This window comes from Emys orbicularis, chromosome 13, assembly GCF_028017835.1.
Source record: "Emys orbicularis isolate rEmyOrb1 chromosome 13, rEmyOrb1.hap1, whole genome shotgun sequence".
Classification (NCBI taxonomy): Eukaryota; Metazoa; Chordata; order Testudines; family Emydidae; genus Emys; species Emys orbicularis.
In genome coordinates, this window is record NC_088695.1 from 9,063,403 (window position 1) to 9,087,386 (window position 23,984).

At 48.3% G+C, this 23,984-nt stretch overlaps 1 protein-coding gene across 1 annotated transcript; it reads right to left on the reverse strand.

Moving 5' to 3' along the window:
- Positions 1-17,222: 17,222 nt before the first annotated feature.
- LOC135887375 (zinc finger protein 436-like) lies at positions 17,223-20,826 on the reverse strand. Its single transcript, XM_065415148.1, has 4 exons — positions 20,803-20,826; positions 20,148-20,274; positions 19,434-19,547; positions 17,223-18,193 (listed from the first exon to the last, which is right to left on the reverse strand). The coding sequence occupies exons 1-4, from the start codon at positions 20,824-20,826 to the stop codon at positions 17,223-17,225; spliced, it is 1,236 nt and encodes a 411-aa protein (XP_065271220.1).
- Positions 20,827-23,984: the final 3,158 nt, after the last annotated feature.

Below are 23,984 nucleotides of genomic sequence, written 5' to 3' on the forward strand. Positions count from 1 at the left end.
CGATGGGGGAGCCGCGGCCATCGATCCCACGCCGTCTGGACCCCAGGTAATTCGATCCAAGATACTTCGACTTCAGCTACGCTATTCGTGTAGCTGAAGTTGCATATCTTGGATCGATTCCCCCCCCACCCCAGTATAGACCAGCCCTATGTGTGAGCTGGGAACTGCTGGGTCCAGCAGCCCCTAGTGGCAGCTAGCAGCATTTCAGCCCATTTCTGTGGAGGAAAGGACATTCTGCGTGCACAACATTTAATTTCTGCAAAATTCTGCATCGCGCAGTGGCACAGAATTCCCCCAGGAGTAAAGGTTACATTCAGAAAAGGGGGAGATTTGGGGGCATAGGTGAAAAGAAGGGGCCAAAACCCAGGGAAGGGCTAGCAGTGGTATAGAGAGGTTCCCACACTGCCTGTGGTATTTATGTGGCCCCGTCACCAGTGTCTTAGTGCTTCACAAGGTCTAACCTCCTCAAGCCCCTCGGTGAGGTAGAGCAGTGCTGTTGTCCCCACTGTACAGATGGGACACTGAGGCACACACAGACTAAAGGCCAGATTTTGAACAGTGTTTAGGCAGCCAGTGGGATTTTCTAGAGTGCCTAGAAGGTTAGATGTTTTGTAAACCCCACTAGATGCCTAGCTGCACCTTTGGGTGCCTAAAAACCTTTGAAATTCAGTCCCTAAGGCACTGGCCTGATGTCATACAGGAAGTGCATGGGGGGTAGAATCCAGGTCTCTCGGGGCCAGCTCCCTATCCACTGCACCTATCTGCTGCATGCTGCAGAAAAAGAGGACTCAGAGATGGGAGCAAAATATGGCAGCCGGTTCTCTGAGACTCCAGCAAATGGTCCCAGGCGGTTGGGAAGGACGTCCTGGTTGACAGCATGCAAAGAAGCGGAGAGGTCAGGAAGGATGAAGAGAGAAAGAGAGAGGAGAGACAATCACTGAGCCCCAAAGGGGTGGCAGGGTCTGCCCCAGGCTGGGCTGTAGAGCAATGACTGCTGTGCATTTTTACATTTTAACTGAAAACCATTTTGTTTTGTCATTTTCTGTTCTGCGTTGGCGAAAAGGAAGGAATGAGAAAGTGTCGTAGGAGTATCCGGTGTGTTCCTGCCTCAAATTCTTAGGGTTGCAGCTGGATCCAGGCCAATTCCAGAGCAAAGAACCGAAATTGCATCCTCAGAGTCCATAAAGTCGACAACTGTCATGATTTGTATTATTCACTGGGCATCCATCTGTGTACTCAGCACAGTTCAGAATATACCAGTAAATACAGTCTCTGAGCCAATGTGTATAAAATGTGTAGCCCTGGATAAGATGACTCTGCTAATTAAGTATGAAGTGCATAGTTATTCAGCACATCTATGAGTGAAGGTGCTGCTTTACTGGATTAAGGACTAGATTTGACTTTCCAACTTTCTTTCTAGTGGAAGAGCTGCCCAAAGCTCCTGGGCCTGTTTATTTTCCTTTCCTGCCTGCAGTGGCCTTGATACACCTCAGAAGTCTCATTTTTCCCCCTCAACTTTGAAATCTGGAATTTTCTTGGTGTTTGGTTTTAAATATTCTCCTGTGAGAACTGCAACTCAATCATTCTAGTGTTGTGTTGAAGAGCCTTCTAGAAAGTAACTAGCCTTTCACCAAAGTGAAAGCAGCATGGCCAGTTCTCATGATTTTGTCATGAGCCTCAGGAGAATGATTGTTTTCCTTAAAGCCCCAGCTTCTGGAGTCAAGTGGAAATGTGATGATTTCAGCCTTCCTTCTTAAAGAAAAATGAAGTTTCTAGCCCTAATGGCTGTGGAGAAAGTTTCAAAATGAGACACCCCCCCCCCCCAGTGCACCCTAAAGGCTCAAATAGCAGAAGGCGAATAAAAAACACCAAATCTATTATTTGTACACAACCTCACAATTTTAAAGCCAATCTCACAATTTTTGAACATTGGGGGTTGACAATACTGTGAAAGTGACTTAAAAGTGTCAGTTTCACACCTGTTTAGAGTCAATTCCTAGTTATTATTTGTAGTGGAGTAAGACCCCTAGAGCCCCAGGCACGTGCAGTATAAACTCATAGGGTCTTGCCCTAGGAGGATGTTTCCAAAAGTTAAAGGATCTATTCCAGCATTGGTGAACTGCAAAAAAAGTGATAGGAAGTAATCTAGATTTTTCTACAATTGTTTCAATTGTTATATTCAAGAGTTACTAAAAAACTCAGAATAGACATTAAAATTCCAAAACCTAACCCGTTTCCCTTAGGTGACTTGGCACAACATGAGAACATGTTAGTATTAGAGCTGAGTGGGTCTAATATTTATTTACTTCTCTTTTTTTAATGTAAGAATTGGATATGGTGTGGCTGTCAGCTAATTTCTAAGTTATTGTCTGCAAAAAAAAACCTAGAGTTTTCAGGTGCCTAAGTAACCCCTGGAATCACAGTTAAAGTTGCTCCCCCAACCAAAAATCTGAAATGGCTCCCGTGTGAGGGGTTAGTCCCCTGCCCACTCACTCCCCAGTGCTTGTTTGACCAGATCCAGAGGGGAAAAATTTCCAGCTGCCTTGTATCTCTCTCCACCCCTCTGCCTTCTCCCTGCCCCCGGCTCTCCCTTCCCCAGCCAGTCTGCGTTTGCTCCCAGTCTCCCTCCAGCCACCCTACATCCCCCCTTTCCCCTGCATTGCCCCATCATCCCTGCTCCCTCCCCCATCCCACCCTGCCCCCTGCATCCCCATTACCCGCCTCCTGCCCCCCCATCCCTGTTCTCCGTCCTGCCCATACATCCCCCTAAGTCTCTGTATCCTCCTCCCCCCGCAGCCCGGGTGGAAAGGGCCTGGGGGGGCACCTTTCCTTAGGGTCTCTCTTACCTTCCCTCCAAGCGGGGCCTGGCCAGGCTGGGGGCTCTGCCCTGGTAGAGGCTCCCGGGGAGCAGCGGGAAGGGCCCTGCTGGAGATTCCCCTCTCCCGGCTGCAGCCAGGGCTCCGGGCTCCCAGCACCAGCCGCCGGGGCTCGGGGATCTCGCTGGGAGCCAGAGTCACCGCAGCGGTTACGAGTCACTTCCTGCTGCCGGGACTGACCCCAGCGATCGCTCCCCCCAGAGCCGCCTCCCAGCTGCTCCTGGGTCCTAGCGATCAACCCATCGCGCTGCAGCGTTTCTGGTCACAGGCTATATTAGCACTGCTGAAAAAAGGTGGCGTTGTCTGGACCGGGTGAGCCAGACTTGTAGGTGACAGAAGGCAAAAGGAGAGAGAGGAGAAGTAAGGTGGGGAAGGAAAATGATGCGTGAGGGGAAGGGTGACAGAAGACCCCCCAATCTCACATCCCAGGGGGAGTTCAGGATTTAGCCAAAGCCAGTGGAGTTGAGGAGGTCGGCTGATTCCCCCTCTCTGGTTAGCTCTGCTCAGGTCGTCTTTCAGGATCAGGATGATGAGAGCCCGATAGTGCCATGCTGGGTCCCAGGAGACAGTGGGTGTGAGACATACCCCAGGGTACAATCTGGACTGTTGAACTGCTGAATTCTCCATCCCAGGGTATCTTTCACACTGCTTCCCTGTGTGAACAACAAACCTATCCAGGCTCTGATCCCACACAGCCACTAGCATGCAAAGTCACTCCCGGCTATACAGTACTGAGTGCCACTAGCCAGTGGCTCATGAAATAAACTACAGAGTAACATAAATCAGTTCGCTAGTCCCGGCCTTGCACCCCAGAAATGTGAGCCTTGTACTGCCCAGTTATAGACTCATAGACTCATAGACTTTAAGGTCAGAAGGGACCAATATGGTCATCTAGTCTGACCTCCCGCATGATGCAGGCCACAAAAGCTGACTCACCCACAACAGAATCTTCCAGCCTGTGACCCCTGCCCTGTGCTGCGGAGGAAGGCGAAAAACCTCCAGGGCCTCTGCCAATCTACCCTGGAGGAAAATTCCTTCCCGACCCCAAATATGGCGATCAGCAGAACCCCGAGCATACAGGCAAGATTCTACAGCCGGACCCTCATTTTACCCGCGATGGCACGTTAATGCCTAATTGACTAAAATCACGTTATCCCATCAAACCATTCCCTCCATAAACTTATCAAGCCTAATCTTGAAGCCAGAGAGGTCCTTCGCCCCCACCGTTTCCCTCGGAAGGCTGTTCCAAAATTTTACCCCTCTGACGGTTAGAAACCTTCGTCTAATTTCAAGCCTAAACTTCCCCAGTTCACTGTGCTGTACAAGCTCATTAATTAGTTTGTCATCCCCACAAAGGATGCTGATCAGGCAACAGCCTTGTTATCTCAAGTGAAATTCCCCAAACACGTCCATGAAAACACACCGGTTAGGATAAAACAATAAAACAAGTTTACTAACTAGAGAAAGGTACATTTTAAGTGGTTACAAGTGATAAAGGTATAAAAGGTCTGATTTGGTTACAACAAAAATAAATGGTCAACATGCATTTTAAATCCTAAATTTTATCAACCTAAGTAAGATGCGAAGCCAACAGGTTTTCTCACCCCACTCAATGTTGCAGGCAGTTCTCAGTTCTTAGTACCCAAGCTGGATTTCCTTCCAGCCTTGGTCTGCCCTCCCCAGTCCACTGCTCCTGTTGTCTTTCAAGCCATCTTGTTGCCTTCCAAAAAGATGGGGGAGAAGAGGTAAAAATGGAGGCAATTCTCTCTTGTGTTTTTATACCACTCTCCTCTTTGAGGTTTACCCCCCCCCCCAGCTGGGGGGCAGTCAGCAGACGATGACTTTTCATATGATACCTCACAAGGCATACTTTGGACAAGATTTATCATCGTTTTGTAAAAGTGGTGACCATAACAGTGTAGAGCAGTGATTCTCCAATTTATTTCATCGGGTCCCCTTCTTTGTGTCTGTTGCAATTTAACCCCCCAAACCCACAAGCACATATATTGCCACCCAGCTCTGAAGGCAGAGTGGAGAGCAGTGGCTGCTGGCCAGGTGCCCAGGTCTGAAGGCAGCGCCGCTGCCAGCAGCAGCCCAAAAGTAAGGGTGGCCATGTGAAAAGTGATTTTTGCCAATACTACTGTTCACAGCAGACTTATGAGCGCATTGCCACCCTTACTTCTGGGCTGCTGCTCCACCTGGGATTGTGAGGGAGGAGGAGAGCCCGAGCCTGGGTAGCAGGGCTCCGTCTGTCCCCTTTATCCCCACCTACCAGATGTGCACGGCCCTTTGTGCACCCCAGCAGCCCGGGGTTGCTAGCCAGTGCTCTCTTTTTTTTAAAAAAACCACACAGGTCACCCTCCCTTGACACATTCCTGTGACTCCCTTGGGAGACGTGCCCCATAGTTTGAGAACCACTGGTGTAGATAGTCATAGTGGGGACTGGCAGACAAGATGGTAACACCTGCTCCTTTTTGTCCCTGGGATCCCCAGAGAAAATGTCCAAGCAGGAGAGCGAAGCAGATCCCATTAACATTAACCTTGCAAAACACATTTTGGTGATTTCAGCTATAAACATTCCCTCCCATTTCCACAAACTTTCAGCTCCTGCCCCAGTGATTGCAATGGGACTGAACTAGAATTAGGCAGGTCGTGAAGTTGTGAGAACAGGGGCACTGGGCTGAAACAAGGCTCAGGGATCAGAATCACGATCACACAGTGGATGAGTGTATCTCCTGCAAACAGACCTAGAGGCCAATGGTCTGATTCTCCCCTCACAACAACTTCACGCTGGTGTAGACAGGTCACATGACTCCAGTGGGATTACTCCTGCCTAGCACCAGGGTGAGGGAGAGGAGGATGAGCCCAGTCAGACTGTTCCTGATTTGTACTGGGGTCAGGGAGGGAGGCACAATTTTTCAGTGAGTTTTATCTCTATGGGAAGTTTGAGGAGCCTGTGACAGGGCAGGGATGAAGTTGGCTGGGTGAGCTCACTGTGCATTTCCATCCCAGATCACGTCTGCATCGCCTTTACCTTTAACCTTAACGCTGCAGTTGGCAGCCATTTCATGCAAAACAAAGGAAACTGGGAGTGGGAGAAACTAAATTCTATTTTATTATTTCAAACGACAAACAAAAGGCAGACTCCTTTCCCAAGCCCCATCCCAGGCAAGTTCAGTCCCAGCTGCACCCAACTCCCCTATGCACCAGCAACATCTACACATTGGGAGAAAGAACAGGAGTACTTGTGGCACCTTAGAGACTAACAAATTTATTAGAGCATAAGCTTTCGTGGGCTACAACCCACTTCTTCGGATGCATATAGAGTGAAACATATATTGAGGAGATATATATACACACATACAGAGAGCATGAACTGTATGTGTGTATATATATCTCCTCAATATATGTTTCACTCTATATGCATCCGAAGAAGTGGGTTGTAGCCCACGAAAGCTTATGCTCTAATAAATTTGTTAGTCTCTAAGGTGCCACAAGTACTCCTGTTCTTTTTGCGGATACAGACTAAGGGTATGTCTACACTACGGGATTAATCCGAATTTATATAATTCGAATTTAGGAAACCGATTTTATAAATTTGAATGTATTCGGCCACACTAGGCACATTAATTCGGTGGTGTGCGTCCAAGCTACCGTACTAGCATCGATTTCCAGAGCGTTGCATTGTGGGTAGCTTTCCCATAGCTATCCCATAGTTCCCGCAGTCTCCACCCCCCTTGGAATTCTGGGTTGAGACCCCAGTGCATGATGGGGCAAAAAACATTGTCGCAGGAGGTTCTGGGTACAGCCTCCCCCTCCCTCCCTGAAAGCAACGGCAGACAACCGTTTCGCGCCTTTTTCCTGGGTGAACAGTGCAGACGCCATACCACGGCAAGCATGGAGCCCGCTCAGCTCAAGACAGCAGTCATGAACATTGTAAATACCTCGCGCCTTATCGTGCAGTTTATGCTGAACAAGAACCTGGAAAACCAGGCAGCGAGGAGCAGGCTACAGCAGCGCGGCGACGAGAGTGATGAGGATATGGACATGGAATTCTATCGAACCGCGGGACCCGGTGCTTTGGAGATCATGCTGTTAATGGGGCAGGTTATAGGCATGGAACGCCGATTCTGGGCCCGGGAAACAAGCACAGACTGGTGGGACCGCATAGTGTTGCAGGTGTGGGACGATTCCCAGTGGCTGCGGAACTTTCGCATGCGTAAGGGCACTTTCATGGAACTTTGTGACTTGCTTTCCCCTGCCCTGAAGCGCCAGAATACCAGGATGAGAGCAGCCCTCACAGTTGAGAAGTGAGTGGCGATAGCCCTGTGGAAGCTTGCAACGCCAGACAGCTACCGGTCAGTCGGGAATCAATTTGGAGTGGGCAAATCTACTGTGGGGGCTGCTGTGATGCAAGTAGCCAAAGCAATCACTGAGGTGCTGCTACACAAGCTAGTGACTCTGGGAGATGTGCAGGTCATAGTGGATGGCTTTGCTGCAATGGGATTCCCTAACTGTGGTGGGGCGATAGATGGAACCCACATCCCTATCTTGGCACCGGAGCACCAGGGTACCCAGTACATAAACCGCAAGGGGTACTTTTCAATGGTGCTGCAAGCACTTGTGGATCACAAGGGACGTTTCACCAACATCAACGCGGGCTGGCCGGGAAGGGTTCATGATGTTCGCGTCTTCAGGAACACTACTCTGTTTAAAGGGCTGCAGCAAGGGACTTACTTCCCGGACCAGAAAATGACCGTTGGGGATGTTGAAATGCCAATAGTTATTCTTGGAGACCCAGCCTACCCCTTAATGCCATGGCTCATGAAGCCATACACAGGCAGCCTGGACAGGAGTCAGGAGCTGTTTAACTACAGGCTGAGCAAGTGCAGAATGGTGGTAGAATGTGCATTTGGCCGTTTAAAAGGTCGCTGGCGATCGCTACTGACTCGCTCTGATCTCAGCCAAAGAAATCTCCCCATTGTTATTTCTGCTTGCGGTGTGCTCCACAATCTCTGTGAAAGTAAGGGGGAGACCTTTATGGCAGGGTGGGAGGCTGAGGCAAATCGCCTGGCTGCTGATTACGCGCAGCCAGACACCAGGGCGATTAGAAGAGCACACCAGGAAGCAGTGTGCATCAGAGAAGCTTTGAAAACCAGTTTCATGACTGGCCAAGCTACAGTGTGAAATTTCAGTTTGTTTCTCCTTCATGAAAACACGCCCCCTTTATTGACTCATTCTCTGTAAGGAACCCACCCTCCCCCTTCCCCCAGCTTGCTTTCAAACCAAAATAAAGTCACTATCATTTAAAAATCATTTATTCTTTATTCATAGATTATAAAAAGAGGGAGGGAACCCGGGTGGGGTTTGGGAGGAGGGAAGGAAAAGGCCATTAAAAAATGGTTAAAAAAATGACAGCCTTTTGCTTGGTCTGTCCACTGGGGTGGAATGGGAAGGTGTACAGAGCCTCTCCCCCCCCGCGTTCTTACACGTCTGGGTGAGGAGGCTATGGAACATGGTGAGGGGGGAGGGGGGTTATACAGGGGCTGTAGCGGCACTCTGTTATGAAAACCAGCTCCCTTTATTGACTCATTCATTCTCTGTAAGGAACCCACCCTCCCCGTTTAAAAATCATGTATTCTTTATTAAGTGATTATAAACATAGGAAGAGAACCAAGAAGGTAATCTGGGTGAGGTTTGGGAGGAGGATAGGAGGGAAGTAAAAGGCCACTGAATAAATTCAATATAATGACAGCCTTTTGCTTGGTCTGTCCACTGGGGTGGAATGGGAAGGTGTACGGAGCCTGCCCCCCACCCCCCCGCGTTCTTACACGTCTGGGTGAGGGGGATATGGATATGGAACATGGTGAGGGGGGAGGGAGGTTATACAGCGGCTGCAGCGGCACTCTGTCATCCTCCTGCTGCCGTTCCTGAAGCTCCACCAGACGCCGGAGCATGTCCGTTTGCTCACGCAGCAGCCCCAGCGTTGCAGCCTGCCACCTCTCATCTCGAGCGTCCCTCAAGACCTCACGTTCACTGGCATCTTTCCTAAATTTAGATACAGTGTCCTTCCACTCATTCAAATGAGCTCTTTCATTGCGGGTGGATTCCATTATTTCTGTGAACATCTCGTCTCGCGTCCTCTTTCTACGCCTCCTTATCTGAGATAGCCTTCGGGACGGAGGAGGGAGGCTTGAAAAATTTGCAGCTGCTGGAGGGAGGGTTGAAAGAAAGGAGAGAAGTTTTTAAACTGATACATTTTACAGAACAATGCTTATACTCTTTCATGGTGAAAAACACTATTCACATTACATAGCACATGTGATTTCAGTACAAGGTCGCATTTTCCATCTTAATATTGAGTGCCTGTGGCTTTGGTGTTAGAGATCACAGACGCAGGTCCGGGCAACAGAATTCAGCTTGCAGGCAGCCATGGTAAGCCATTGTCTTTCGGCTTCTGCGCCCTCCTTTCCCACATACCAAGCAAAGCCTGTTGACTGCTGCGGTTTTCCTGTTAACCTTCAGCAGCAGAAAACAAACTAACCCCCCCACCATCCAATTCTCTGGGATGATCACTTTATCCCTCCCCCCACCGCGTGGCAGGTATCAGGGAAGATCCCTGCAGAAACCAAACTAACCCCCCCCCCCCCCCGCCATGAATTCCCTGGGATGATCAATGTACCCCTCCCCCGACCGCGTGGCTGGTAACAGGGAAGATCCCTGCTAGCCAAACGCGAAAAGCTCAGGGCCAATTTCCCCCCCGCCCCCATGCTTGGCTAACTGCAGGGAAGGATTTCTTTTCAGCCACAGGCAAACAGCCCAGTAGGAACGGCCACCTCTGTCCCCTTAATTAAGTTCCCGTATTTCAACCAGGTTACCATGAGCGATATCACTCTCCTGAGGATTACACAGCAAGATAAAGAACGGATGTTGCTTGAATGCCAGCAAACACCGGGACCATACGCTGCCAGGCTTTGTCAAGCAATGATACCAGATTACTTGCTGCAAGCATGGCGTGGTCAAGTGTCCTAACATGGAGGATGGAATAAGGCTGCACTGCCCAGAAACCTTGTGGCAAGGCTTTCGGAGTACCTCCAGGAGAGCTTCATGGAGATGTCCCTGGAGGATTTCCGCTCCATCCCCAGACACGTTAACAGACTTTTCCAGTAGCTATACTGGCCGCAAATGCATCCCATCTCAGGGCAAATTAATCATTAAAAAACGCTTGCTTTTAAACCATGTTTTATATTTTAAAAGGTAAACTCACCTGAGGTCCCTTCCATGGGGTCATGGTCTTGGGTACTGGCTTGGGAGGGTACTTCAGTCAGGCTGAGAAAAAAATCCTGGCTGTTGGGGAGAACGGAGTGCTGGGTGCTCTCTGCAAGCTCGTCCTCCTCCTCTTCCCCATCCGCAGAATCCTCAGGTGTAGCTGATGAGACTATCCCCGACCCGGAATCCACGGTCACAGGTGGGGTAGTGGTGGCGGCCCCCCCTAGAATTGCATGCAGCTCGGCGTAGAAGCGGCCTGTCCGCGGCTCTGACCCGGAGCGACCGTTTGCCTCCTTTGTTTTTTGATAGGCTTGTCTGAGCTCCTTGACTTTCACGCGGCACTGATCTGAGTCCCTATTGTGGCCTCTCTCCATCATGCCCTTGGAGATTTTTTCAAAAGTTTTGGCATTTCGTCTTTTCGAACGAAGTTCTGCTAGCACTGAATCCTCTCCCCATATAGCGATCAGATCCAGTACCTCCCGTGCGGTCCATGCTGGTGCTCTTTTTCGATTATCAGCCTGCATGGTTACCTGTGCTGATGAGCTGAGGTATCTGTGGTATCTGTGGTCACCTGTGCTCTCCATGCTGTGCAAACAGGAAATGAAATTCAAATTCTCCTGGGGCTTTTCCTGTCTACCTGGCCAGTGCATGCGAGTTCAGATTGCTGTCCAGAGCGGTCACAATGGTGCACTGTGGGATAGCTCCCGGAGGCCAATACCATCGAATTGCGGCCACACTAACGCTAATTCTAATTGACAAATTCGATTTTGGCGCTATTCCGCTCGTCGGGGTGGAGTACAGAAATCGAATTAAAGGGCTCTTTAATTCGAATTAAATGGCTTCGTTGTGTGGACGGGTCCAGCGTTAATTCGATTTAAAGCCGCTAAATCCGAATTAAAGGCGTAGTGTAGACCAGGCCTAACACAGCTGCTACTCTGAAACCTGACATTGGGAGAAAAGTGCCGAGAAGCCATGAGAGGCGCTGGGAGCCCATCACAAAAGCAAACACCCCGGGAGCAGGGAATCCAAAGAGCTCAGGTTAGAGGGATGAGTGTGGGGTGAGTGGAACAGAGACAGTCTCTGTCGTCCCCTCACAGGACACAGTGATAGATGGGGAGGGGATGACCAGCTGGGCTGTCAGGCTCATCATCTCCCTCCGGCCTCCACAATAGGGATCTGCCTAGCTTCAAAGCTGCCCAGGTCCCCTGTGACATCCCTGGCTTCCTCCTCATCTCTGCCCAGCCTCGTCCTCTCAGCAATCAGGAGATGCTGTCCCCTCCCCACAACATTCCTCTTGGGCAGGATTCACAGCATTTTACAATTCAGGCACCACTTGACTGGACACTGGCAGGAGAATTCCTGTCTCTCTCTGGCTCTGATGCAGCGAGTTCTCAGCCTCAGCTGCCTGGTTCTGAGGCGCAAACCCAGCAGTTTCCCAGCTCCATTTCTCCCCCACCCCCTGATCTCCCACCCTCTACCCCTCCTGGCTATGTCCCACATCACCTCAGGGTCAGGCGGTAACTTCCTTCCCTATTTCAGTGTCTGCCTCTGGGAGTGTGAATCTAGCTCGCGCCATCAGTGTTTGTGCTTAGGGATATTGATAATTGTCATTGTTCAAAGAAAAAAAATCAATTGACAAGGGGTAGAAAAAGGTTAAAAATTAATTGAAAAGGACTGTTCTTGCAAATGAACATTTGTTTCACAAAGCCCTCAATAAATCTGAGCTACATCCTAATCTAATATCCAAGTACGTGACCAAACAGCCTTCAGGAACAGAGAAAAACTCACAATACAGGGTAGGCTATAAAACATTTTCACATTCATAACATGAAATCCCAGAGAATCTGAAGACTCAAAATCCAGAAAATAAGTGTACCCGTTTTCTTCTAAAGGGGCTAAACCTGCTTTACTTCTCACCTCATTATTTCGTCGTGTTACTTACAAAAGTTTTAGCATCATGATAATAAACCAAAAACTCACAAACCAGCTTCCCATCTACAAATGATCTGGTCTAGCCTAGACAAAAACTGGAAGCAATTTTACCAATAGATGCAAACAGGGTTATAAGATTAGAAAGGTCAAAATGTGCCTTCAGATTCACTTGGATTCCCTTCCTGGTTTGGGACACTTCCTTCTCCAGCCTTCAGGGGTCTGACTTAGGATCATAGACATCAAAACTGTGATTCCAGGCATGGAGAGCCAGAGACATGGTGGTAAGTGACACCTTGAGAGGCGGACAGGTAAAATGGGGACAGGATAAAACTCTCCATTGCTGGGACAGAGGCTGCTGTGTTGAGTGTGGAGGGTGACAGTGCTGGGGGAAGGAGGGAATCCCTTGGACTCACCCCATTGCCCTGAAATAGCACAGAGGCTAAAACACCACATTTTACTGTCCCGGTTCCCACTTTGTTAGCATTTGTTTAATTCTGGCCCATAAGGGAGAAAATGTACAAATACTAAATGCTTTTCAGCATGGCCTAGAGTAATGTGAGACTATCTGGGAATGAGACAATCCAGTCCCAAAAGGGGGAACTCAGGGACTAACGATCACTCTGCTAATCAGAGGAGGGGGGGATCAGAATAGATAAGATGCTCAGGGTGAGTTTGTCATGCTCTCTGGAGTGGTTCACAACTATGAGTGCCAACCTACGGGCAGACTGGCAGGAAACCAGGCAGATGCCCCAAGCTGGTGATGTGTTCTGTAATTAGATTTCACCAAACTAGTGACAAATGTGAACTCCTGCATCACTATCCCAGTCTTACCCTAGACTCACAGACAGCCCGCTTTGACTCTCCAGTCTGTCTTGCCACCCAGACAAACTGGACTTTGCGATAAAAGGTCACTTAAACCAAAAATCACATCACATCACATTGCTCCCAGTCCCAGGAGACCAGTCACTTACCCCAGAGCAATTGGTACCCTACATCCCACACTGAAGACAAACACAGGCAGCCAGTTCTATAGTAAACTAACTAAAGGTTCATTACCTAAGGAAAGGAAGTGAGAGTTATTGAGAGGTTAAAGCAGGTAAAATATATGCATAGGTGAGTCACAGTTTCTAATTCCAAAGGGTGGCAGTGATTTAATTAACTGCCAGTTTCCCAAAAGTCTTTTCAGGGTACCCAGATTGTCTCTGGGGCGCTTCGCTTTCTATCTGGTACACTTCCCTGTAAGAGTCCAAACAGTCCAGAGATAAAGGATCTTTCCTTGAATCTATAGTTATGGCTTCTTCTCACACACAAAAAAAGGCTGATAGGGTCACTACCCATGTGGGCTTTTCTTCTCATGACAGAGAGTGAGGAACGCATTTTGATTCTTTGACCTCCGATCCTCATGCACAGCGCCCACTTGCTTTGAAATTAGCTCTTTTCTGTTAAAGTTCTTCATTTGCATTCCACAAGTTATCGTCCTCATTTGATAGGTTATTTATTTACAGGAGTATACACAATGGAAATGTTCGCTACTACATTATAATAAGATATAGTTAAGTGAAAACAATGCAAGTAACGTCTCATTAGTTGTCATGAAGTTTAAACACCAAATACACTCTTACACATTTCACAATCACTTTGATCTATCCTAATACACAAGTGAATTGGTCTAGGCTCTGGTCCCTGTTCTGCCAGCGTCAGAGAGTTTACACCAGGAAATCTGGTGGAGGGTCACAGAGATGCGCTGGCTAATCCCAACAACAAGACCATTGTGACCAGCCCTAGTCAGGGCACTGAGGGAATTTCCCCCATGTATGGAGGAGTCTCTGGTGTGCAGTATGGAGTTAGCGCCACCTGGAGCATTTTCCACACTGAGAACATCTCAGAGGTTTCTTCCCTGTGCAGATTTGCAGATGCCTGATACTCTACAATACCTTACTGGCCAAAGCACAGTTCCCTTGAAGCAACCCAGCCTTGGGCTCCCTCCCAGACAGCCCAGTGAAATATGATGGGGATTACTGAAAATCTTGTTCATCATATAAAAAGTTCTACCAATCCCAAAGGATCGGACACATTACCCACCAAGTATCAGAGGGGTAGCCGTGTTAGTCTGAATCTGTAAAAAGCAACAGAGGGTCCTGTGGCACCTTTAAGACCAACAGAAGTATTGGGAGCATAAGCTTTCATGGGTAAGAACCTCACTTCTTCACATCTGAAGAAGTGAGGTTCTTACCCACGAAAGCTTATGCTCCCAATACTTCTGTTAGTCTTAAAGGTGCCACAGGACCCTCTGTTGCTTATTACCCACCAAGTTCATGAATACTTCAGTTCTTACCCAAATACACGCTTACAACCAATTCTTATTAACTAAACTAAGATTTATTAAAAAGAGAGAGAGTATTGGTGAAAAGATCATTATACATACAGACATGAATAGAGTCCTTAGGTCAGTTTCACTGCAGAGATGGTGCTTTAGAATTGCAAAGAGTCCTTTTTCAGAATCATTTTATCAGGTTATAGTCCAGTGCCCAAATGTTCGATATCAGGGCAGTCCAGCTGGACTGGAGATCTGTCTTACGACTCAAACTCCGCCCCGAATAAAGTTTAAGATCTGAGAGAAAAGGATCAGGTCCCAAGAATTTTTCTAGAGATTTTTGCAGCCTCTCGTCAGCAGGCAGTCCTTGGGTGAACAATAGGCTTTTGAAGTAAGCTTTTATTTCCTAAACATCGCAAGTAAATAATTACAAGGATTAACATAAGGTAATTATCCATAAAGCAGTTCATAGACAGTTAACCACAAACTTTAAAGAGACATACAGACAATGACATTATTACACCCAAGTTTCATCTAAATGTTAATATTCCCTTTTGATCTCTGACTTAACAGAATACAGCCCTAGACAGGAACCGTTTGTTTACATTGTTAACCTCTAACAAGATAAAGGTAAACATCAACTACTACAAAAGGAACAGGAGTACTTGTGGCACCTTAGAGACAAACAAATTTATTTGAGCATAAGCTTTTGTGGGCTACAGCCCACTTCATCGGGTGCATGCAGTGGAAAATACAGTAGGAAGATAAATGTATACACACAGAGAACATGAAAAAATGGGTGTTACATACACACTATAACTAGAGAAATCAGTTAATGTGAGCTATTACCAGCAGGAGGGGGGGGGGGGGAAACAACTTTTTTGTAGTGGTAATCAAAAGGGCCCATTTCCAGCAGTTGACAAGAAGGTGTGAGGAACAGTAGGGGGGAAAAATAAACATGGGGCAATAGTTTTACTTTGTGTAATGACCCATCCACTCCCAGTCTTTATTCAAACCTAATTTAATGGTGTCCAGTTTGCAAATTAATTCCAATTCAGCACTCTCTCGTTGGAGTCTGTTTTTGAAGTTTTGTTGTTGTAATATTGCGACTTTTAGGTCTGTAATCGAGTGACCAGGGAGGTTGGAGTGTTAGCCAACTGTTTTTTGAATGTTATAATTGTTGACGTGTGATTTGTGTCCTTTTATTCTTTTACATAGAGACTGTCCGGTGTGGCCAATGTACATGGCAGAGAGGCATTGCTGGCACATGATGGCATATATCACATTGGTAGATGTGTAGGTGAACGAGCCTCTGATAGTGTGGCTGATGTGATTAGGTCCTATGATGGTGTCCCCTGAATAGATATGTGGACAGAGTTGGCAACGGGCTTTGTTGCAAGGATAGGTTTCTGGGTTAGTGTTTTTGTTGTGTGGTGTGTGCTTGCTGGTGAGTATTTGCTTCAGGTTTGGGGGCTGTCTGTAAGCAAGGACTGACCTGTCTCCCAAGATCTGTGAGAGTGATGGATCGTCCTTCAGGATAGGTTGTAGATCCTTGATGATGCGCTGGAGAGGTTTTAGTTGGGGGCTGAAGGTGACAGCTAGTGGCGTTCTGTTACTTTCTTTGTTGGGCCTGTCCTGTAGTAGGTGACTTCTGGGTACTCTCCTGGCTCTGTCAATCTGTTTCTTCACTTCAGCAGGTGGGTATTGTAGTTATAAGAACGCTTGATAGAGATCTTGTAGGTGTTTGTCTCTGTCTGAGAGGTTGGAGCAAATGTGATTGTATCGTAGAGCTTGGCATGTAGGTAAGTATAGCAGTCAGTAGGTTTCTGGTATAGGGTGGTGTTTCTATGACCATTGCTTATTTGCACTGTAGTGTCCAGGAAGTGGATCTCTTGTGTGGACTGGTCCAGGCTGAGGTTGATGGTGGGGTGGAAATTGTTGAAATCATGGTGGAATTCCTCAAGGGCTTCTTTTCCATGGGTCCAGATGATGAAGATGTCATCAATGTAGCGCGAGTAGGGGTGTTAGGGGACAAGAGCTGAGGAAGCGTTGTTCTAAGTCAGCCATAAAAATGTTGGCATACTGTGGGGCCATTCGGGTACCCATAGCAGTACCGCTGATTTGAAGGTATACATTGTGTCCAAATGTGAAATAGTTATGGGTGAGGACAAAGTTACAAAGTTCAGCCACCAGGTTTGCTGTGACATTGTTCCTGACAGCTTGTAGTCCATCTTTGTGTGGAATGTTGGTGTAGAGGGCTTCTACATCCATAGTGGCTAGGATGGTGTTTTCAGGAAGATCACCAATGGATTGTAGTTTCCTCAGGAAGTCAGTGGTGTCCCGAAGATAGCTAGGAGTGCTGGTAGCGTAGGGCCTGAGAAGGGAGTCTACATAGCAAGACAATCCTGCTGTCAGGGTGCCAATGCCTGAGATGATGGGGCGTCCAGGATTTCTAGGTTTATGGATCTTGGGTAGCAGATAGAATACCCCTGCTCGGGGTCCTAGGGGTGTGTCTGTGCAGATTTGCTCTTGTGCTTTTTCAGGGAGTTTCTTGAGCAGATGGTGTACATTCTTTTGGTAACCCTCAATGGGATCAGAGGGCAATGGCTTGCAAAATGTGGTGTTGGAGAGCTGCCTAGCTCTACTACTATACTCTACTACAGTTACCATCTTCTTCCAGGTCTTTAACAATAAAAGTTTACGTTTCAAAGTTCTAGTCTATCTAATGTGGAATGGCCCTAATTACCATTTAAACACTTTTCAAACATGTCTCTAAAAGTTGAATATGGGTCAATTATTCTGCAAGTTTCTTAACCCTTTCTGGCCATGTGTCACAGAAGTTTAGATCCTGTGTGGATTCTCCCATGTTTAATGAGGTGTGATCTCTGTGTGAAACTTTTCCCACAGTCCAAGCACTTATGGGGTCTCTCTCCTGTGTGGATTGCCTGATGTCTAACAAGGGCTGATCTGTTTGTGAAACTTTTCTGACAATCCAAGCAATTATGGGGTCTCTCGCCTGTGTGGATCCTCTGATGTGTTATAAGATATGATCTCTGTGTGAAACTTTTCCCACAGTGTAAGCACTTATGGGGTCTCTCTCCTGTGTGGACTGCCTGATGTTTAATAAGGTCTGACCTCCGTATGAAACTCTTTCCACAGTCCAAGCACGTATGGGGTCTCTCTCCTGTGTGGATTGCCTGATGTTTAACAAGGTCTGACCTCCATACAAAACTTTTTACACAATCTAAGCACTTATGGGGGCTCTCTCCTGTGTGGATTGCCTGATGTTTAACAAGGGCCAATATATTTCTGAAACTTTTCCCACAGTCCAAGCACTTATGGGGTCTGTCTCCTGTGTGGATTACCTGATGTTTAACAAGGTCTGACCTCTGTATGAAACTTTTCCCACAGTCCAAGCACTTATGGGGTCTCTCTCCTGTGTGGATTGCCTGATGTTTAACAAGGTCTGACCTACGTATGAAACTTTTCTCACAGTCCAAGCACTTATGGGGTCTCTCTCCTGTGTGGATTGCCTGATGTTTAACAAGATCTGACCGCCTTATGAAACTTTTCCCACAGTCCACACACTTATGGTGTCTCTCACCTGTGTGGAATGCTTGATGTTTAACAAGGTCTGACCTCCATATGAAACTTTTTCCACAATCTAAGCACTTATGGGTTCTCTCTCCTGTGTGGATTGCCTGGTGTTTAAAAAGGGCTGATCTGTCTCTGAAACTTTTTCCACAGTCTAAGCACTTAAGGGGTCTCTCTCCTGTATGGACTGCCTGATGTTTAACAAGGTCTGACCTCTGTATGAAACTTTTCTCACAGTCCAAGCACTTATGGGGTCTCTCTCCCGTGTGGATTGCCTGATGTTTAACAAGGTCTGACCTACGTATAAAACTTTTCTCACAGTCCAAGCACTTATGGGGTCTCTCTCCTGTGTGGACTGCCTGATGTTTAACAAAGTCTGACCTCTGTATGAAACTTTTCCCACAGTCTAAGCACTTATGGGGTCTCTCTCCTGTGTGGATTGCCTGATGTTGAACAAGGGCTGATCTCCATGTGAAACTTTTCCCACAGTCCAGGCACTTATAGGGTCTCTCTCTTGTGTGAATTCCCTGATGTTTAACAAGGTCTGACCTCTGTATGAAACTTTTTCCACAGTCTAAGCATTTATAGGGTCTCTCTCGTATTTGGCTTATCTGGTGTGTAATTAGTGCTGACTTCCAATTCAAACATTTCCTGCACTCAAGGGACTGATAGGGTTTCTCTCCCGAATGGCCTCTCCCATGGTTATTGAGGTCTGAGCGGTTATTGAAGCTTTCTCCACAGTCCAAGCATTGAAGGGGTTTCTGTCCAGTATGGAGTGTCTGATGTGTCACAAGGTGTGATCTCAAAATGAATCCTTTCCCACATTCAAGGCACTGATAGGGTTTTTCTTCCTTGGGATTTGTCTGCTGGGCTGTGGGATCCTTGTCTCCTGCCCAACATTGAATGGATTCATCCACTTTCTTCTTTGGGTGTTTTCCCAGCAGCCTCTCTGACCTGTGCCAATTTCCCCAGGCTTCTCCCTCTTCCAAGCACTGGAAAAAATTCCCTTCAGCTCTTCGCACAAAGGTCCCCTGTGGTTCCATTTCCCCAGGAACATGCTCAAGATGATTCCCCTCCTCCTTCTCACTCACTCTGTCATCATCTGCTGGGAGAGAGACAATCCAGACAGGAGTCATTGTGCTGGGGAGAAAGAGGAATAGCACAGAGCGAAAACCCAACATGCTAATGCTGTGAAGACTGAGTAATTGGATTCTGCCTCCACTTCCCACCCAAACACTCAGAGGGATGGAAAGATGGGAAGGAAACTCCTGCAGCTAACAGGACGGGTGGAAAGCTGTGAGTGATATCTACTGACTACAGCTCTGTTCTGCTGACTACAGCTCTGTTCAGTGAGATGAGGAAGAACTGAGGGCTTTTACTCATACCACAATTTTGGGATTCTCAACTTTTTCCTTCATTAGCCAGATGGTTTCTATGTCAGTCCTCACCTGAGCGGGTGACTCTCGAGATCTCTCTTTCCTCCGAGGCCTGGAGATTGGGCACCCACGGCTCTTCCCCTCGTTCCAGTCGGGCGATCAGCTCAGGTTTGGGAATGGGAAATCCTGCGCAGGAGTGAAATCAGACCAGATCAGGGTAAATGGAGTATCAAGAAAGTGTCTGTCATAAAGGGCATTCCATGTCCCGTTGCTGTGCTGGGAGAATCTGGAATCCAAGAGGATGGGAACATGGTCACTGAGCCCGCTTGAAGGAGGGAGACGTCTGGGGAGGTGGGGAGAATTGTGATGCCCTCACTAGCAGTTCCCAGGATCTGTGCACTTTGAGGGCTTTGCTGATGCACACACAGCTCTAGAGTTAAACCCCTGCCTATTTCTAAACATGCAGAGCCCTCCCTATGGCTGGAGTAATTCCCAAGGAGGCAGGTGAACAGGGATTCTCTGTGCGAATGAGAAACAATATAGACGGGACAATACGTGGCTTCTCCCCCTTGAAAGCTGGAGGGGTGGGGATGGTTTAGCACGTCCATTAGGTTTGACACCCGTATCCCATTGGTGAGGGTACGGAGATGCAGGTCTCTCTCACACGGCAGCTGTGGATTATAGAACCCATTCCCCTCCAGTCTAACTGACCAGGGAAGAACCTGACCAGATTCAGCAATGCAGGCCCTACACTTTCTAATAACTGAGGGGATGGGAATCCCTTACCCAGCGAGGTCACCGTCTCGTAGTTCTCCTGCATGACGTCCCTGTAGAGGGCTCTCTGACCGGCGTCCAGCAGAGCTCCCTGCCCCTTCGTGAAATACACAGCCACCTCCTCGAAGGTCACCGGCATCTGAAACAACAAGAGTCCCCCACTCAGCACCTGCTGCCCCAGCCACAATCGTACTAGTCACGGGAAAGGAAGAAAGAAAAAATAAAATAATCTCGGAAGCTCTGGGAGGACCAGAGTAACAGAATTCCTCTCCCACCCTGCTCAGAGCAGCCAGGGGGCTTCAGGGGGTGGGGAGAAAGTGAGAGCTCCTTGGCTCCCCAGCACACGGAGCAGGGCAGGGTCTTCTCATTTCCCACACACCTGCCAGCCACAGGCTGACACAGGAAACAGAGCTCTGAGCCGGGGACTGGGACAGGAATCCTAACAGCTTCCCTTCATATTTCACAGCAGCCTCTGGCCAGTGAATTCAGGCTCCAGCACTGGGAGTCTTGAAAATGTTCCCGGCCCTGACCACAGGGGTTGTGTCCTGTTTGAGAAATGGTGGAATGTCCCCCCTCCCCCCCCGTCAATGGCCCTGCTTCATCCTGTGTCTTTCCTGCCCCTACCCCTCTACAACACGCTCCCCACAGCTCCCTGAAAATCCCCTACCTGAGCTGGCTCCATCACAGCCATTTCCCTTCCCTGTCTCCTGGAAGACGGGATGATCTGGAGTGAAATCTGGACGTGATTCCTCAGCCTGTCGGGGCGAGAGGGACGATGGGGGAGGTTACAGAAGCGACTTGAGTCCATGTCACATCCTGATTCCCCCCAGACTCTCTCCCTGCAGACAGATGCTCTGGACTCTGCCATGCTGCCAGGTCAGGCCCCTCCCAGCAGAACTAAACCCACCGGGGACACTTTTAAACCCTCCCAGTAACAGCATCTCTGCGCCAAATGCTAGAAAAAGAGCAGAATCCAAAGAGCCACTTGGGGGCGCTCCCCATGCTATTATCGTGTAACCCCCTCTAGCTACCCCCCTTCTCCCCAGGTAGTGCGGGGTTCAGCAGAGTCTGCAACTGGCTTTTCTTCTCTTAGCTCCTCCCCTTGTTCCCAGGAGAGTCAGTCTGCCCAGGAGGGTGGCATGCTGGGGGTGGGGGGAAGGAGGCAAGGAGAGGGGAGCTTGGCTGCCAGTGGGTGCAGAGCGCCCGATAATTTCATCTGAAGGATGGTTTGGAGCTCACATACACCATGGAGTTGGCTGACGCCATCACCAAGCAGGTAGGGGAGGAGCTGGGATGTGCCATACCCCCAAACTCTCTCCAAGTTCACACCCAGGCTCCTTCCCAGCTATTTACTTCCCTCTCCCTCAGCTGCTCCATTATCCCTGACTCCCCCAAGCCATTGCGTTGCTTCTGAGGGGTGCGGGAAATATGGTTCTATATTGTAGTTTAAATGAATTATTACTCAGAGTTCTGTATTAATATGCCTAGTAAGGAAGCTATTTGTCAAAAAACATTTCCTGAATCTTTTTCTTCTTTGTATTGTTACAGACATACCTGCAGACTGGTATTTTGAAATAAATTCCCAAAATAATTCAAACTGGCATGATTATATTCTGTTATTTTGACAATAAAATATGCAGAATTTTGCATAATTTTAAAATATTGTACACAGAATTTTTAGGCACAGAATTCCCCCAGGAGTAACTAGCCCTGGGCCTAATCTACAAGGCCTACTCCCCTAACTCGGGCAACAAAGTTGTCACTTGTCAGTTCTTTGCAGCCAGGTTCCCTCTGGTGATTCGCAGGGCCAGATTAACCCATCACTGGGCTCTAGACAAAACCCCCTTATGTCTGCCCCAGCCAGGGTGCCACTCATGGAACTGTCCCTCCTAGGCCACTGTGGGTATTTGTAGGGCTGCATAACCCATCACTGGGCTGTAGACAAAACCTCTCACATCCTTCCCCCCCCCGCTGGCGTTACAGCACAAACGGCAGCCAGCACAATTTTCTAGTGGTAGCCGTTACCGATATCTAAGTCCAGATGTGCCAGAGAAATTAGCAGGGCACATGCCCAGAGGCAGAAACTAAGGTTCCCCAGGTAACTTTTACCCTGAAAATATAGCTACTGCTGAGTGAGCTTTGGCACCTAGGGAGTTCGACAGGAGTTTTGTATGGCTCTGTGGAGCCTAAACTGGGATGTAGGCACCTAATCCCAGATTTATGTGCCTAGCCTGGGGTTTGGGTGCCTGTGAGCCACTGTGAATCCAGCCCTCAGTCTCTGTAATGTGGTCGTACGTAGCAGAAGCACCTGGGTTCATTGGATGTGAAGAACGTCAAGATCTCCTTCCTTTCACAACACTACAGTCAGTGTTGTCAGCAAACCTTTCCCACACAGCAGCCACAAACATGCTCTTGCGCCGAGCAGCCCACTGATATCCCAGGGTGTGACAAACCGGGAATGGTCTTAATGTTTTCTCGGAATACTATGTATGTGCCTCAGTTTCCCCGATGTGTTCCTCAAGCATCGAGGTGGTGGGACAAGGTGTGATCATTGCGAAGACCCCTAGGGAGTAGGGGTGACTGCAGACTGGCTGCCTGGGCACAGAGAATGGCTGAACACTCTGTATCCTGGCAAGTGGTGGCTGGAACCCGTCCTCTGCAAGGAGCCAGGCAAAGGTGTTGGAGAACAAAGAGAGAAGGGGAGGCCAGGTGACCTGTTTGCCCAGGAAAGGGACAAAGCAAGGAGAAGGGCAGCTGGGCATGACTGAGGATGGGGGGCTGGAAGCGGGTCAGTCTCTTGGTTTGGGACTCAGCGGGGAGAGCCCAGGGCTCTGGATCCCCCCCAAGATGGACTTTGCTGAATGTTCCTGATTTCTGTGCTACAAGCTCTGTTCTATGCTGTGTTCCCAACGACTAACAAACCCTTCTGTTTTCCAAGCTGGCTGAGAGTCACTGCTGACTGCGGAGGTGGGGTGCACGGTCCCTTTGAGGGGCGTGTAAGGCATCCCCAGGTGTGTCATCCAGATGGACTCCCTGCGGGGAGCTCACAGTGTGAACAGGGGTGCTGCACACTCCAATGTCAGACCCAGGAGGTGCTGAAGCTGAGGAGGCTTCTTGCCCAATGGGGGAGACACTGAACTAGAGTCCTGCCTGGCTTCATTTAGAGCAGTGACTCCGTGACACAGGGCTGACAAACACAGATCTCCCATCCAAGCTCTGATTGCCTCAGCTATCAGGTGAATAAAGAGGGAGCGGCCTGCCAGGTGGCTTGTCTCCAAAACTTCCTATACAGCTTTGGAAACAAATACAGAGCATGTCTAGTAACTACAGCCACAGCCTATTTCTGGATGCTTTTGATGTTTTATGTGAGCTGAAAATACTTTTGCTATGTCTGTCAGGGTGCATCCTCACACCTATCGCAGCCACAGACTCATTGATATAACTATCCTCATGTAAGACAGGGTAACAGTCAATGCTTTCTAAGTTACATTTTCCTGGCAGTGCCTAGTTAGTAAGAGATAAAGTTTGCATAGCATGTGGTGAGCAAGCATCTAAAGGCTGAGATAAAAGAGGAATCTTTACATTTTAAAGCATCAAAACTGTGAATCAATTGGTTCATTCTCATGGGACAAGAGTGCCCCCACTTTGTCTAAGTTGCTTATAAAGGGGATCCCTGCACAGCAGGATCTACCATCACTATCTGGCCTTTATTCTCCTGCTCAGGACAGATGTCCTAACCTGCGCAGGGCAGGGGGAAGGAGACAGAGCACTTTAAATTTCAGCCTTAACCCATTTATTGAAATGTTGTAAGGACAAAACTGTGAAATATCGTAATGGTGTTTCTACCCA